At 48.1% G+C, this 16504-nt stretch overlaps 1 protein-coding gene across 1 annotated transcript in view; it reads left to right on the forward strand.

Moving 5' to 3' along the window:
* The first annotated feature begins 11605 nt into the window (after positions 1-11605).
* The window catches only part of CELSR1 (cadherin EGF LAG seven-pass G-type receptor 1), a 173964-nt gene continuing 169065 nt past the window's right edge, over positions 11606-16504 (forward strand). The window contains exon 1 of the mRNA XM_054084092.1: positions 11606-14789. Coding sequence (XP_053940067.1) covers positions 11606-14789 — 3184 coding nt within the window. The remainder of the gene's footprint in view (positions 14790-16504) is intronic.

Here is a 16504-nt window from a genome sequence, read left to right on the forward strand (position 1 = left end):
ATGAATCATAGAATCATGGAATCACTCGGTTGGAAAAGACCTCTGAGATAATTCAGTCCAACCATACCTGTCCACTACTAAACCATATCCCTGAGCACTTCACCTACCTGTCTTTTAATACCTCCAGGCTTGGTGACTTAGCCACCTGGGCAACCTGTTCCAGTGCCTAATAACCTCCTTTCAGGTAGTTACAGACAGTGACAAGGTCTCCCCTCAGCCTTCTCTTCTCCAGGCTAAACAACCCCAGTTCCCCCAGCTGCTCCTCATAATGTTTGTTCTCCAGCCAAGGGCAGGCATGAGACATACTGGGCAGCTCTTCTGGCACATGCAGTTTCCACTGGCTCGGTGACACTGGAGGATGGGCTGACTTGGCACAGGCTGACTACAAACCACTGACAACCATCCCAAGAAGCTCAGTATCAGGTAGGAAGTCTGCCAAGCTGTGAGATAGTTACCATTTTCCAGTTTGCAGCCACTTTCTACTGCAACACTATATCTCAATAACTCCCAAGAGATACTGGTCTCAGGGCCAGAAGAGGGGAAACACTAACCAGTGATCCATGCCGGCAGTCTTGTCCTTCTCTTCTGCTCTGCCTCAGTAATTTGCCTAAATCCATCTCTCTTGCCCTGTTTTATCCTGCCCCTTCTCCACTATTCATTGCCTTGTTTTGAATTACAGAATTTGAGAATGGTTGATTTTGGAAGGGAACTCTGGAGATCATCTGGTCCAACGCTCCCCTGCTCAAGCAGGGTCGCCTAGACCTGGCTGCCCAGCCACAAAGCCAGTTATCTTATAAACATCTCCAAGGATGGAGACCCCACGACCTCCCTGGGCAACCTGTGCCGGTGCTTGGTCACTCTCACAGTGAAGAAGCATTTCCTGATGTTCAAAGCGAATGTCGTGTGTTTCATTTCATGCCCATTCTTTCCAGTTCTGTCACTGGGCACCACCGGAGCAAGATTGGTTCTGTCTCCTTTGCAGCCTGGCTTCAGATACTTATATATGTTGAGATCCCCTCGAGCTTTCTCTTTTCCAGGCTGAACAGTCCCAGCTCTCTCAACCTTTCCTTGTAAGTGCCTTCATCATCTCCGTGGCCTTTTGCTGAACTCTCTCCAGCATCCCCATGTCCCTCCTGTAATGAGGAGACCAGAATTGGACCTAGCGCTCCAGCTGTGGCCTCACCAGTGCTAAGCAGAGGGGAAGGATCACTTCCCTCAGCCTGCCGGCAATCCTTTGCCTAATGCAGCCCAGGATACTGCTAGCTCGCGTTGCAGTGAGGGCACATCGCTGGCTCAGGAGTCCTGGCCTTGGCCCAGGCCATGTGCACAGTAGGCCAAATTCTGGTTTCAGCTATTCCCATGATTTAAGAGGATTTCCTGGATGAGGCTGAGTTTGGCTCTATTAGCTTAGTCACTATAACAGGGTAGGCAGAGAAGCAGAAATTTTCCTGTGAGTTCATTCCTGGTTGACACATTCAGTACTGTGTTTCAGCTGAAAATTTAATCAAAATTTAATCAAAACCAAAACATTCCTCATGAGAAGCAGCAAGAAAAATGAAGCAAAGAAACACTCCGCAAAGTCACAAGCAGAAAACCTGACAAACAGCACTTTTCTCACTGCATGGGATCAGAATAATGTTGCAGAGCTTCCCTGAGAAGAGAGGTTACACTGGATGTACTGCAATAGACACCAAGTCCTAAGTAACTCATTAACAAGGGTGACTCCTTTTTTGTATTTTAGAAAAATGCCGTCTTAGAGGTAAGCAAACCATCTGATTAAAAGTTCCAGTATACGAGAAAAGCAAAGACTTTTCAAGAGAGCCATATGGCAGTACAATGGCTGGGGATCGCGGATTAGAACAGGGAGCAATCTTGGCTGTATTAGAATAAGACACAGTCACAGGGCAATATGTATTCACTAGTCCCAGATGCTCTGGTATATGCAGGCATACATACAACATGCAGTTGGGTGAGAAAGCAAAGGGAGAGTAGGAAAATTCCCTCTCTCAGACAAAAAAATCAAAGGCTTTCCTTCACCCCCTTCCTCAACAAGCAACCCACTAGTGCCCAGTGATTTCCACCCTTGCGATGCTCAGCATCACAGTGCCATGCCGCATGAATAACCTAGGACCTTTCTCTATTTCTGCCTGTGCTGACAGCATGATTTGCTGGTTAATTTTTTAGAAAAAGCCAATTTTGACAACTTTTTTCATCAGTGACAGTAGCAACTGCAGGAATATTTTTAGTTCTGAGTCTCTCAGCCTCCTCAGAGTTCACAAAATATTTCAGCTTTTGCGCTGTGGGTAGAAATGGAGACTAGTGCTTCCTAATGTTACAGCAATGCTCTAATGGTGGTGGGAGTCCTAATGCTTTGCCCATGGACAGCAAAACCCAAGGGTACCTTTGCATTTACCTAACATGACACTGCAAAAGGTGAAACTAATTGTAGAGGCAAAGGCTGGGGGTGATGCTGCACACCCCAGTATGAAGGTAGAGTGATATTCCCAGATGACATTTTGCACCTGAAAACATATTTTGTGCCCTTGAGGACAAAGAAATCATCAAGCCAGCTTTTATCGCTGTAGGTTAGCTCTGGAGAAGCAAGCAGGATGCACATGGTGCCATTTTGGCTCTGCAGAGCCCTGTCTTGTTTATCTAGGAACTGCTGCTGGGGCAAGAGCAATGGTGGGATTTGAAACCAAAGCCACCCCATGAGAAACCATCTTGCGTGACCCTTGTTACCCTGAGGACTGTGGGACCTGTGTTTGTAGGCATAGAGAAAAATGTCTTGGCAGTAGCGGTAGGAATGGAGTACAAGCCTGACAGCCTAATGACCCCCCCCCCTCCCCCCAGACAGTACAACTGGTGATTATTTTTCCTGACTCTTTCCTGACTTTTTCCTATACTCTTTCCTGACTACAGCTTCCAGGCTGGAACATCTGAATATAAGGGTATTTCAGGGAATGCCAGGTAGAATAAGAAATGACCCCTGGCTGCACCTGAACAACAAAGCTGGTCCCCTTGTTTTCACGCAGCACATCCTCCCCCAGCTGCTGTGGGGCTGCCGGTGAGACTGCTGTGTGCAGAGGGGCTCCAGTCACTGCAAACAGGCTTGGCCAATTTTACTTAAAAGCAGAATTTGGATGATTTCCCAGATTATAATTACCTATATATAAATATAATGATAATTATGCTACCTAACCAAGACCTCAGAGCACAAAGCTGACAAGTGATGACAACTAAATTCATTAAGAGTGCAAATGTTCTTCCTCTCTTTTATGAAACAATACTGAGTGATCCCTGAAGAAATCCAGCAATCAGAGACATGATCTACTAATAAGTGCTGAGCTCAGTGAAGGCTGCTGGATAGGCAGAACAACCAATACCCCTCAGGAAAAGCACTGGTGCTATATAGCAAATAGAGAGGCAGAAGAGTTGACAATGGTTTTTAAAAATGTGGTATATTTCATGCATTTGGAGTGAAAACTATCTTTTCACTTTGTTTAAATTAGGAAATAAATCAGGGCAGGGGCTGTTTATTAGCACAGAGGCCAACTGGAACAGCATGGCTTACACACAGAGAAAAGCTTTTTTGCTTTTCCCAAAATACAGAGGGTAATCACATCTAAATTGCCCACAGGGCACAGTCCCAGAGCTGTGCTAAGCCGAACCTGGTAGGGAGTAGCTGGGAGAGTGAGCTGGCTTTGGGCAAAGCTCAGCCCGAGAGTGCAGGAGCCACACAAGGTCCCGCACTAGCACCCAGGCCTGACGCATCTGGGTGTCTGCAGGAAGGTGTTTGCATATCCATCCAAGAGCCAGAGATCCCCTCGCAATCTTACTGATGATTTTTAAAGTGATTTGGTACACTGATTTTTTAAATGCTTTTTCTTTTTGCATGTCCAGAAGTGCCAGACCCCAGGGATGATGACAAATCCTCAGAAATAAGGGATGGAATGCATCTACAACAAAATAATTACTTTTCTAGACCTCTTGGGAAAAGATGAAAAGTGATTTTAGTTCATGGTGTGCTTTCAGACCAGGACTAGAAACCAAGACTATATCTTCCCATCAAACTCTAGGTATGAAATAACTCTAAGAAATGGGAGAAAACAGTAGTGGCCATAATAACTCATCTGTAAAAAATACAGTGATTAAAAAAAGTGCTGAACACCTACACCATCTTCTTGGTCTTTTTAATGCGACAGACACAAACCCTCAAACCCCAGTGTTATCTGAGCAATTTGTTATGCGGACTTCATATTCCCAGATTAAGCATTTCAGCTGATGTTTTTTTGTTTTTCCAAATCCACTGCCTGCAAGTGCTTCATTACAGCTGTGTGTTTCTTCCCTGAGTCTGAAATTTCTTGTCTTTGAATGTATTTGAACTTCTGTAAAAGGAACAGCTTAGACCAAAGTCACAATGTCCTTGGTTTCACTTCACCTTCCATGTCCATCCACCAGAAGCTGTTTGAATACTCTTTTATAAACAGTTGAAAGAATTTCCCTCAATGGTTTTCCTGTGCAAATGTTGCTGTGTCCAAAGAGCCCACGGCAAGCCCATGGAAAACAGGCTACAAAGACCCACTGCTGGGAAAGAGCTGAACAGAAAGCTGACTGAGTGTGTATATGTTACAAAAATAGCCAGGTTTGTTGGATCTAACAACTTCAAATCTAATCGGCTTCTGGAGGGCTGAGGAAGAATCTTGTGGTTCTGCGTGAGTGGGCAGTATAATGGCAGGTAGTGCTTGGTGCTAATAAATACAAAGTAATGGAGATTGGAGAAAAAACCCTAATCCTGTCTTTATGCAAGCTATTAAAAGTTTGGAAAATATTAGCTCACTCTGAAAAAAGATATTTTGGAGGCATTAAAAAATCTGGAAAGCAAAATTTCAATACTAAATGGGTGTCAAAAGATGAGAGAGAGCTTAAGGAACTACTAGGGGAGAAACTGGAGCAGGCTGAAAGTCTAACAACATGTGACAAATATTCAGGTGTAGTCACCGATGAGCAGTTACTGATGGTGGTACAAGGACATTATGCCATACTCTCATGTGAATGCAGAGCATGCCTACCCCATGAGCACGCTGTATAGTCCTGCAGAAGGCTGCTTCAGAGTCAAAACCATCTCTTTTGGTAGTCAAACCGTACTACTCAATCTACTTATCTTCCGTGTCATCTCATTGCTCCTCAGGTTCTTCTACCACTATCAGTAACTACTTGTCGATAACTGCACTGGATGTTTGTAACATGTTGTTAGACGCAAGCATGCTCCAGTCATAGAATCCTAGAATCATAGAATAGTTAGGGTTGGAAAGGACCTTAATGACCATCTAGTTCCAGCCCCCCTGCCAGCCCATAACCTGTCCCTTAGCCAAGGTTGACATTTCTATCTTTTGCACTCTTTTCTTAGTAGTTAGTCTCCCTAATCCCCTGGGTAAATAACAGAAGTTGGTAAAACAAGGAAACCTGTCCTGCTGCACCTTTATTTTGATAGGCTGGCAGCAAACTTTCAGCTGAAACCTCTTGGGCAATGCCATGAGAGCCGATTTCTTAATCTGTTTGTACAACGTAGGGTAAGACTCTGCAAGAGACAAAGGGCGAGTTCTGCAAAATAAACGGTAAAAGGTAACTTCCAAGGGTTTGTCTTTCACACAGTACCTCTGTTAATGTATAGGAGATATCTGAAATGAAAAGAAAATCTCATGAATCAATAGACCTGGGCTTTCTGCTCTGCTTGCTTGAACTGGAGCATTAGTTTTCATATACTAGTTTGTTACAGAGTTTGTTACAAAGCTCGTTAGTTCATGGGACTGCATTTCTGATGCATTAGCTTCTGCATCACTTTTCCCATAAATAAAAGTGGAGCCATATTCATCTCTTGTTTGCTCTTAACCACTGTGCGATTTTTGGGCATGAATTTTGCTCTTCTATTGGTTTATTTGTCTATTTGCATGTTGTAACTAGTGGAGCTTTTAGCTAACCTCAGTGAGGAGGGAAAAAAATACCCAAACCAATTTAGAGTGAGGAAATCCACAGGCAGTGTTTGAGAAGGGTGGAGCTGAGCTCCTTAGGGTAAATTATAAGTGGATGGTATTAAGTCTAAGGATATAAACAAGTTCCAACACCAAATCACTGCTGTCTGCACAGAGGATTTTAAAAGAGGCAATAGTATGATTGGCTACAACAAACTCTCTAAGAGCTCGAAATTTTTTCTCCTCTTACTACAAAAAAAAAAAAAGCTAAAAAAAAGAAGCTGCATACAGCCAAGAAACCTTGAACATCATTCCTGCAATAAGTATCCTAGCATTTTGGATTCTCTTCTTGGCTTTACGAATAATGAATGTTAGCAATAAAAGTATTTCTGAAACGTTTCCAAACCCATGTGGTTCCTGCAATAGGTGAAGGTTCAAGTTTCACCTTATGGAGCTCAAACTACTTCTTCTGTTCTTCAAATAAACTCATATGAAACATGAAAAAAAAAAAAAGTAACAACTTCTGCTCATTTAGGATTTTTTGCACTGAAAGTGGAACAGATTCATATGGGGTTTAGAAGTTCAAATGCCTGTTCAGAGAGAAACTCACTATCATGTTTCTTTCTGTGGCTGGAGAAATTGTCTAAAATCCTAGTTTTGTCTCATTCTAATTCACTGGAGTGACACTGGGATTCAGCTCTGGTCCTCAGACCAGTTTGACACTCTGCACAGGGTCCAGGTCTCCTGTGGATGCTTTAGGGTGACGGAGACCCTCACAGTAAAGCCCAGCCCCAAAACACCAGGGAGGAGTCAGATGGTGGCAGGCAGCCCTGGGCTCCCCCCTGCCTCCTGGCACAGGCCAGGGGAACATCAGGCAAGGCTCACCTTCCAAACTGAGAAATTCCTCTTATCTTACCCCTCTCTCTTTTAATTAGTCTTTTTCAGGGATCACAGAAGACTGATCTCTGGTGACGTGCAGTCCCAGATGATGAAGACACCAAATCCCGAGTGCAGGATGTAACAGCAGCCAGCACAAGTAGCCTAAACCCCAGCAAATTATTAGTTATTTTGGGTATTCATGTCTAATTTGTTTTTAGTTTGTTTGAAATCATGGATAATAAATAACATTCCCTTCTTAGATCCTAGTTTGTTCCCTTCTGACATATGGCACAAAACTTCTAGTTTCTTTCCAGGTGCTGGAAAATTGGATGGCTGAAGCATAAAGTGTGGTTAAAGACTGCTTTATTGCTGCCTGTTGTGGTTTCTCAGATTATTTTCTCAGTGTTACTTTAGCAGAAACAGATCAGGGGTGCCTTGTGAAGTAAATAATGCCCTTATGAATATGCGTTACATGTATCAATTTCTGTTTAACACTATGTATACAGAGATCCCATACAAGATACAGTTTGTGTTACATGGATGGCTAAATTTGAGTATATTTTTTCTTTTCATGCATAACCTCCCCCCAGCAAGAGTTTAAGAAGATAAACCCACTGGTTGATGGGATGTGGGACAGACTACCTATCATCATCCACAGGGATGGATATTACACTGAATCTCTTCATTCCAAACCTTAGAAATTGTTATCCAAACTAAAAGCAGGCAACCTCCACTCCATGTTCTTCCTCTGGGCTACAGATCTCACAGCAAAGTTTCGATTAGAAATGATTCTTTGTCTTTTCTCTGGTCTTGTAAACATCACGTTTTAAGAAAATCCCATTAAATTTAATTACATATTTTAAAGCTGAGCACTGAAGGAACCTGAGTAACACTGCTATCCTTTTCTGGGCTTTTTTAGCTTCCTGGTTTTGTTTTAAATTCACTTTGGAAAGGAACTTGAAATACTTCACTCCTAGACAAGTTGAAACGGATTGGGTTTTGAACTGTGAAACGAATATGTCATCGATTGGTACCAAGGAAACAAAGGGTCAGGCAAAACCTCACCCACTTGCATATTTTTATGGACATCGCCCATCATGGTGATGTCAGTGTGATTCTTCTATAGAAAAAAGGTGGAATATACCATAAAATCTGCAGAATCAGACCCAAAGGGAGTATCTGATTTTCTTAGAGCGATGAAGGATCAGCATTCATCAAAAACTTGCCAGTTAAAACATGAAACAGATGCAATGACGATTCCCCCCCCTCCACCTCCCCTGGAGTTGCCTTTACTATCTATTCAGCTTCACTGTTGCCTTCTCCAACTCTTCTGGACCCACAGAAGCAGCAACAGAAATGGATCAGGCCAGCCTCGACCTCTGAGCAGCAATCCCTGTTTCTGTATGGAGCAATATTGGGACAGGTGGGAGACACCTCAGCATGCCTGAAAAAAGATTTGAGTTGCCAATGTGTTAAATAACTCACTCCTTTCACTAGGACAACAAATTGGCCTTGCATTTCAATATCATATCCAACTTTTTGCATTTGAAATCTATTTTTTACAGTAAAATTATATGACAAGTAGTGTAAGGTGTGAAAGAAACAATAGAGATTCCACAGCTGATGAGAAAACAGTGAAACATCATATAAACAGGACATATTTAACAGAAAATAGAGGACAAGTCATATTAACAGGAATAGGATGGAGGATTTTGTGTAATTCTCCATATAACTAGTTTCATGCAGGTGTTTTTACAATATCTTCCCTTTCCAGGTCCAGGCATGTTGCCCTTTGTTGCCATAAAATGGCAAGAGAAAAGTTCAGAATGTCTATTTTATACAGTAAAAACTCCTGAAGCATGTACTTGGACCTCACTTCTAAAAAGCCATAAAAAAAGATTATTTTGTAATAAGATCTAAATTTTTAAACTATGGGCATTCAGTATCACAGCAATAAAAATGTAGAGAGAAGTGAAAAAAGTGCAGACTTCAAGTAGGGTTTCTTATGCAGATTCCAAACTAATATTAACAGGATTTAAACCAGCTACAGAGTGACTTTCTTGATTTGTGGAGTACAAAAGAGATCACTACATCCACTCAAACTTGATAAAGGAGAGATTATGTTTATTTTTTTTTAACCTATTTCTTTCCTCTTCCTTTTCTGGAACTATCATTTTCATTGGGGGATCTGAAAAGCCAACTAAGCTTCTAAATTCCTTTATAAAAAAAAAATCTAATTGAGTAAAGCTGAATCAGCTCAACACCTTCCAAAACGGCAATTTATAAAGCTTTTTATCCCCTGACAGACATTTTGGCATTAATCCAGGTGGGTTTTTTGTATCCTTGCAATAATATAGTTCCGGGAATGGAAAAAAAAGTTGAAAGAATCTGCGTCTTTCCACAGTCGTCTCGTAAGTGCTGAAGAACCTGACCTGACAGTAAGACTGCTCTAAAAGTTGCCTTCCAGCTCCTCCAAGGCACAGTGTTTGGCAAAATTTCAGGCAAGCAACCTCTGGTGGCTTATTGCTCGCCACCTCTGGTCTTCTTTGGGGGCTGGAACTGGATGATGTTTAAGGTCCCTTCCAACCAAAACCATTCTGTGATGAGATGATTCCTCACGGATAAAGCTCTTGTACGCAGGTGCTGGGCTGATGGTTGGACTTTATGATCATAGAATCATAGAATAGTTAGGGTTGGAAAGGGATCATCTTAAAGATCATCTAGTTCCAACTCCCCTGCCGTGGGCAGGGACATCCCACGAGATCAGGCTGCCCAAGGCCCCATCCAGCCTGGCCTTGAACACCTCCAGCGATGGGGCATCCACAACTTCCCTGGGTAACCTGTGCCAGAGCCTCACCACCCTCACAGTGAAGAAATTCTCCCTAATGTCCAGCCTAAATCTGCCCCTCTCCAGTTCATAGGGGTTCCCTCTCATCCTGTCCCCACAAGCCTTTATGAATAGCCCCTCTCCAGCTTTCCTGTAGCCTCTTCAGGTACTGGAAGGTCTCTATAACATCTCCTCTGAGCCTTCTCCAGGCAGAACAAGTCCAACTCTCTCAGCCTGTCCTCGTAGGGAAGTTGCTCCAGCCCTCCAATCATCTTTGTAGCCCTCCTCTGGACCCGTCCCAACAGCTCCATATCTTTCTTATGTTGAGGATTCCAGAACTGGACACAGTATTCCAGATAAGGTCTCACAAGAGAGGAACAGAGGGGCAGAATCCCCTCCCTCGCTCTGCTGGCCACGCTTCTTTTGATGCAGCCCACGATACGGTTGGTTTCTGGGCTGCGAGCGCACATTGGCGGCTCGTGATCTTAGAGGTCTTCTCCAAACTTAGTGATTCTATGACCCCTGCAGATTAGCCCCCACGTTTGCGAGGAGAACCAAAGGGAGGTGTCCCACCCCTTCTGCCCCCGGGAGGCACCGGGCGGGCTGCGGGTCCTTCTCGCCGCCCCCAGCAGAGGCCACTGCAGCCGCGGGGATGAGCGCGCCGGCGGGAGGGAGCGGGGGAGAAGGAAGAGACGGGGAGCGTTCAGCGTAAATTCAAAGAACGGACTCTATAATCGCCGGGGCAACATTTACGTGCGGACTTTGGCTTCGCTTCTTCCCACAAACTCCCCAAGTCTGCATCTTGTACGTGTTTGTTTGTCACTGCCCCAAAGAACCGCTTGTTTAGGGGCTCGGGATCCTCCGCACCTGCCGCTCCGCGAAGCTCCGGGCAAAGCGCGACCGCGGCGCCCGGGCTGGCCCCGAGCCGGGCGGCTGATGCCGATGTGGCCCTGAAAAGTCATTTTACTTTTTTTTTTTTTCCCCTCCAAAAATCAGTTTAACTTTGTTCGGGACGGCGGATCCGAGCCGACAGGTGGCGAGGCCGGGGTAAGGGGAAGCGACCGCGTCCTCCCGCAGCCCCTCGGAGCGCCGCGGGCGGCAGGACCCGCGCAAACAACGCACAAGCCCCGCGCATCCCCCCCTCATTCCCCCGCGCAAACCTCCCGCATCCCCCTGCGCAAACCCCGGGCATTCCCCCCCGCGCAAACCTCCCGCATCCCCCTGCGCAAACCCCGGGCATTCCCCCCCGCGCAAACCTCCCGCATCCCCCTGCGCAAACCCCGGGCATTCCCCCCCGCGCATCCCCCCGCGCAAACCTCCCGCATAGCCCTGCGCAAACCCCGCGCATCCCCCCGCGCATCCCCCGGCCGGAGCGGCAGCCCCGCTGCGACGCAGGCGGCCCGGCCCCCGCTGCCGCCGCCCGGGAGGGGCCGGGCGGGGCCGTCAGGAAACCCCGCCCCGGGCAGCGCCCGGCGGGTGCGCGGAGCCGAGCGGAGCGGAGCGGGGCGGCAGCGGCGGGACGGGACGGGACGGCTCCGCCGTGTCGCGCAGTCACGCGGGACCCGTGGGGCGGCCCCGCCAGGGGGGGAGGCTTCGGTGTTTGATTGTCCTCTTTTTTTTTTCCTGTGGGTTTTTAAAATTTTTTTAAATTATTTCTTTTTTTTTTTTTTGGCGAAGGAGAGGAGCAGCAGGTTTATGATAATCACCTTCTCGGGAACGGCGGCGGGAGGAGGAGAGAAGCCATTTTGAACTCATTTCAAAGTTTAAGGTGGAAAAGTTGGAGCTCCGCAGCCCGGTGCCTGCGGCCGAGGGCGGGGCGGGGGGGGCGAGCCGGCGGCCGATGGATGAGGACGGGCGGGCAGCCCGGCGGGTGGATGGATTGTGCGGCAGCGCTGCGCCCGGCCCCGCTGCCCGCTGAGCCGCGGAGATGCCGCGGCTGCCCGCCGCCGCCTGCCTGTCCTGCGCCGCGCTGCTCTGCGCCCTGGCGCCGGCGGGCGGCGGCGACCCGCACCCGCCCCGCGCCGCCCCGCTCCTCCACTCGCCCCCGGGGGCCGCGGCGCGCCGCGACGCCGCCGAACCGACGGCGCTGCCGCCCGCCGGGCACTTGAGGGCGGCGGGTGCCGCGCCGCGCCGCGCTCTGCCCGCCGAGCCCCGCGGCAGCCCCTGCCCGCGGCGCGCCCGGCAGCGCCCGGACCCCCATCCCCGCGGAGCCGCCCCCGATCCCCGCGGAGCCGCCGCCGGCTGCGCCCCGCGGGAGGGCGGCGGGCGGCGCTGGGCGCGGCGGGCGCGCAGCCTCAACAGCCCCCCGCAGTTCCAGCTGCCCAGCTACCAGGTCTCCATCCCCGAGAACGAGCCGGCCGGCACGGCGGTCATCCTCCTGCGGGCCCAGGACCCCGACGAGGGGGAAGCCGGGCGGCTGATGTACTCTATGGAAGCGCTCTTCGACGAGCGCTCCAACGACTACTTCTCCATCGATGCCGAGACGGGCGGCGTGGTCACCACTCGCAGCCTCGACCGGGAGACGAAGGACACCCACGTGCTGAAGGTGACGGCCTCCGACCACGGCTCCCCGCGCCGTCGCTCGGCCACCACCTACCTGACAGTGACCGTGAGTGACACCAATGACCACGAGCCGGTGTTTGAGCAGCCCGAGTACCGGGAGAGCATCCGGGAGAACCTGGAGGTGGGTTACGAGGTGCTGACCATCCGTGCCACTGATGGCGATGCCCCGGCCAACGCCAACATGCTTTACCGCCTGCTGGAGCCGGGAGCTGCTGATGGGGTCTTTGAGATCGACCCCCGCTCTGGGGTTGTGAGGACCCGAGCGCCGGTGGACCGGGAGGAGGTCTCCGAGTATCACCTGGTGGTAGAAGCCAATGACCAAGGCAAGGATCCGGGGCCACGCAGTGCTACTGCTATGGTGCACATAACTGTAGAGGATGAGAATGACAACTACCCTCAGTTCAGCGAGAAGCGCTACCTGGTCCAGGTGCCAGAGGATGCTCCAGTGAACAGCCAGATACTGCAGGTGCAGGCCACAGATCGGGACCGGGGCAGCAATGCCCAGGTGCACTATAGCATTGTGAGCGGCAACCTGAAAGGCCAGTTCTACATCCACTCTTTCTCCGGTGCCATCGACCTGATCAACCCTCTGGATTATGAGACTATTCGGGAGTACACGCTCCGGATCAAAGCCCAGGATGGGGGTAGACCTCCCTTGATCAACTCCAGTGGCATGGTGTCGGTGCAAGTTGTGGACGTGAATGACAATGCCCCTATCTTTGTAAGCACTCCCTTCCAGGCCACAGTGCTGGAGAATGTTCCTCTGGGCTACTCGGTGCTGCACATCCAGGCTGTGGATGCTGACTCTGGGGAGAACGCCCGCCTGGAGTACAAACTCATAGAGATGGCACCATCCACTGGAGGTAATTCTGTAGCGAGTGAATCTGGGTTCCCTTTTCAGATCAACAACAGCACGGGGTGGATCACAGTGGCTGCAGAGCTGGACCGAGAGACTGTGGAGAACTACCACTTTGGGGTAGAGGCCAGAGACCATGGTGTGCCGGTCATGACCTCCTCAGCCAGCGTGTCCATCACTGTCCTGGACGTGAACGACAACAACCCCACCTTCACAGAGAAGGTGTATCACCTCAGACTGAACGAGGACGCAGCTGTGGGCAGTAGTGTCCTAACCCTGACAGCAGTGGACAGGGACGTTAACAGTGTTGTGACTTACCAAATCACCAGTGGCAACACTAGGAACCGTTTTGCCATCACCAGTCAGAGCGGAGGGGGGCTGATCACACTGGCCTTGCCCTTGGATTACAAACAGGAAAGGCAATATGTGCTGACGGTTACTGCCTCTGATGGCACTCGTTTTGACACCGTCCAGGTCTTCATCAACGTCACGGATGCCAACACACACCGTCCAGTCTTCCAGAGCTCCCACTACACAGTGAGTGTCAGTGAAGACAAGCCCATCGGCACGTCTATTGTTACTATCAGTGCCACCGATGAAGACACTGGGGAGAATGCGAGAATCACTTACATTTTGGATGATAACATCCCCCAGTTCAGTATCGACCCTGACACAGGCACCATCACCACCCTGATGGAGCTTGACTATGAGGACCAGGCCTCTTACACACTGGCCATTACAGCCCATGACAATGGCATCCCTCAGAAATCAGATACCACGTATGTTGAGATTCTCATCCTGGATGCAAATGACAATGCGCCTCGCTTCCTGCGTGACCGCTACCAGGGCTCAGTTTTTGAGGATGTGCCCCTTTCCACCAGTGTCCTGCAGCTGTCTGCCACTGACCGTGACTCAGGCCTCAATGGCCGTCTCCTTTACACCTTCCAAGGTGGTGATGATGGAGATGGAGACTTTTACATTGAACCCACTTCTGGAGTGATACGCACACTGCGCAAGCTGGATCGTGAGAATGTGGCTGTCTACAGCTTGCGGGCTTTTGCTGTGGACAGGGGCAGTCCACCATTGAAAGCCTCTGTGGATATCCAAGTGACCGTGCTGGACATCAATGATAACCCCCCTGTATTTGAGAAGGATGAATTTGATATCTTTGTGGAGGAAAATAGTCCCATAGGCTCTATTGTGGCACGGATCAGTGCAGCTGACCCCGATGAGGGGACCAACGCACAGATCATGTACCAGATTGTAGAGGGAAACATCCCTGAGGTCTTCCAGCTAGACTTGCTCAATGGAGACCTCACAGCCCTGATGGACCTGGATTATGAGAGCCGGACAGAGTACGTGATTGTGGTGCAGGCTACTTCTGCCCCTCTTGTGAGCCGTGCAACAGTGCATATCCGCCTTCTGGATCAGAACGATAACCCACCTGTACTGCAGGACTTCCAGATCCTCTTCAACAACTATGTGACCAATAAGTCTAACAGCTTCCCCACTGGTGTGATTGGCAAGATCCCAGCTCATGATCCTGATGTGTCTGACAGCCTGGCCTACACCTTTGTGCAAGGCAATGAATTAAACTTGCTCCTTTTAGACTCTGCCACTGGGGAACTCAAACTCAGTCGTGATCTGGACAACAACAGACCCTTGGAAGCCCTTATGAAAGTGTCAGTCTCAGGTAAGCAAGTGTTTGAAGCTTGTAAAATGTGTAATTCTGCTTTGGTAGGCCAGTACAGGGGCATGGGCAGAAACAACCCACTTGCAGTTTAGTGCAGAGCTTTTGGTTTCCTAAGGTAGCAATTTATCTGAAATTTTTGGAGAGGAACCACAAAAAAGTATCAAGCCCATGTGCTGTGGGTTGAAGTGGTGCATTGAAGTTGTTTAGTAAATGTGGATCACAAGAGTAAATAAATACAAGTGTGCATGGAAGGGTATATACACCCTCAGTTGAGGTAGTACCTTGGCTGAAGCTTTTCTGATGTGGTTGCATAAAGGTAATAAATGATGTACTTTGCAAAGATGTAGGGAATGCACACATGGCTTTAATGCCATCCCCCTCCCTCTTTTTTTCCCCCCATTCTTGAAAAAAACAAAACAAAAGAGGAGTTGAGATTTGTTATCTCTGCTTTTTTTTTTTTTTTAGCAACAAAACATGTTTATTCCTTCTGCATACCTGGAGTTCTGACTGGTAGATCCTTAGACCTCGGGCCAGTTCTGCACTGGTGTGGCCTGGGTGGGTGTGTGGAGCTGCACTGGTTTGCATTGCTGACGTGTGTTCCTGTGGGAAATGGTGAAGCTGAAAGCCATGAGTTATGGCTGTGTAATAGCTGTGTAACGCTGCTAATTGCACTGGAGGTGCTTTAGTAGAGCTAGAGGCAGATACCGGCCAAATACAGCCCCAAAATCAGCGCGGTTAGGGGAGGGAGGGGAAGGGAGAGGGAGGAGTACTGAACCATTAACTTCCTCAGAGGATTTCTGTCTCTGTGTGTGTGAAGAACTGTTTGGTATCGTCCATACCGTTATATGAGCACATGTGCTCTTAAGATATTATTCTTTTTTCTGCTCGGCTTGTTTATCATGGAATTACTTTTTATGCCTCTAATTGTGGCATCAGTCATGCAATGAGTAATTTCCTCTGCAGGTGCCACTTTATAAAGTTTACTGTGGACCTGATCCCATACTTCTGTTGACTTTCAGAAGTTTAACCAGATGCATTCTTTGCCTCCTCTCTCTGCAACCTAAAGCTAATATTTGTATTCTTTCTGGGAAAAAAAAAATAGCTGAAAGTACTAGGTACATAAAATGACACTTTGGGAGATGCTTCATTTTGGATGATTGTATTGAAAAAATTATAATGAAACTGTGGCATAAGCCTGGCAGAGCTTGTTTTACTGTAAATAGTCCTGGCTTGCAGCAGGGCCTCGGGGGAGCCTGCCCTGCTCTCTCTTGTGTTTGCAGGCTTGAGGGCTTTTTTGCTTCAGGAAAATGAAAGTGATGTTAACTGAACTGATTGAATTTACTGCCGTTTATCACCTGACAAGCCACTCCTGTTTCTTCCAAGATGCTGGGGGGCAACTAATGTGGTAAGGTAGCTCATAAATGCCGTTTCCATGTCCTGTGAGGACTTGCAGAAAAAACAGACAGTTGGCTTGTGACCTTAAAGAAAAACATTTGGATTAAGAAGCAGGTGATTGCGTGGTCATTGTCTGAACCAGTAGCTCTTTATCTAGCAGCAGAAGATAAGAACTCAACTCGGAGCAAGAGTCTTGGAAAAGACCTTTTGTTAGACTAGATGAGGAGAGTGTTCAGAACAGAAAAATAAGTGACATGAACTAGTCCTTTCTCAGTCTAATGATTTACAGAGTTTAAGTGGATGAAATCTCAGGCAAGAAT

The sequence above is a fragment of the Cuculus canorus genome, chromosome 1 (assembly GCF_017976375.1).
Source record: "Cuculus canorus isolate bCucCan1 chromosome 1, bCucCan1.pri, whole genome shotgun sequence".
Taxonomy (NCBI): domain Eukaryota; kingdom Metazoa; phylum Chordata; class Aves; order Cuculiformes; family Cuculidae; genus Cuculus; species Cuculus canorus.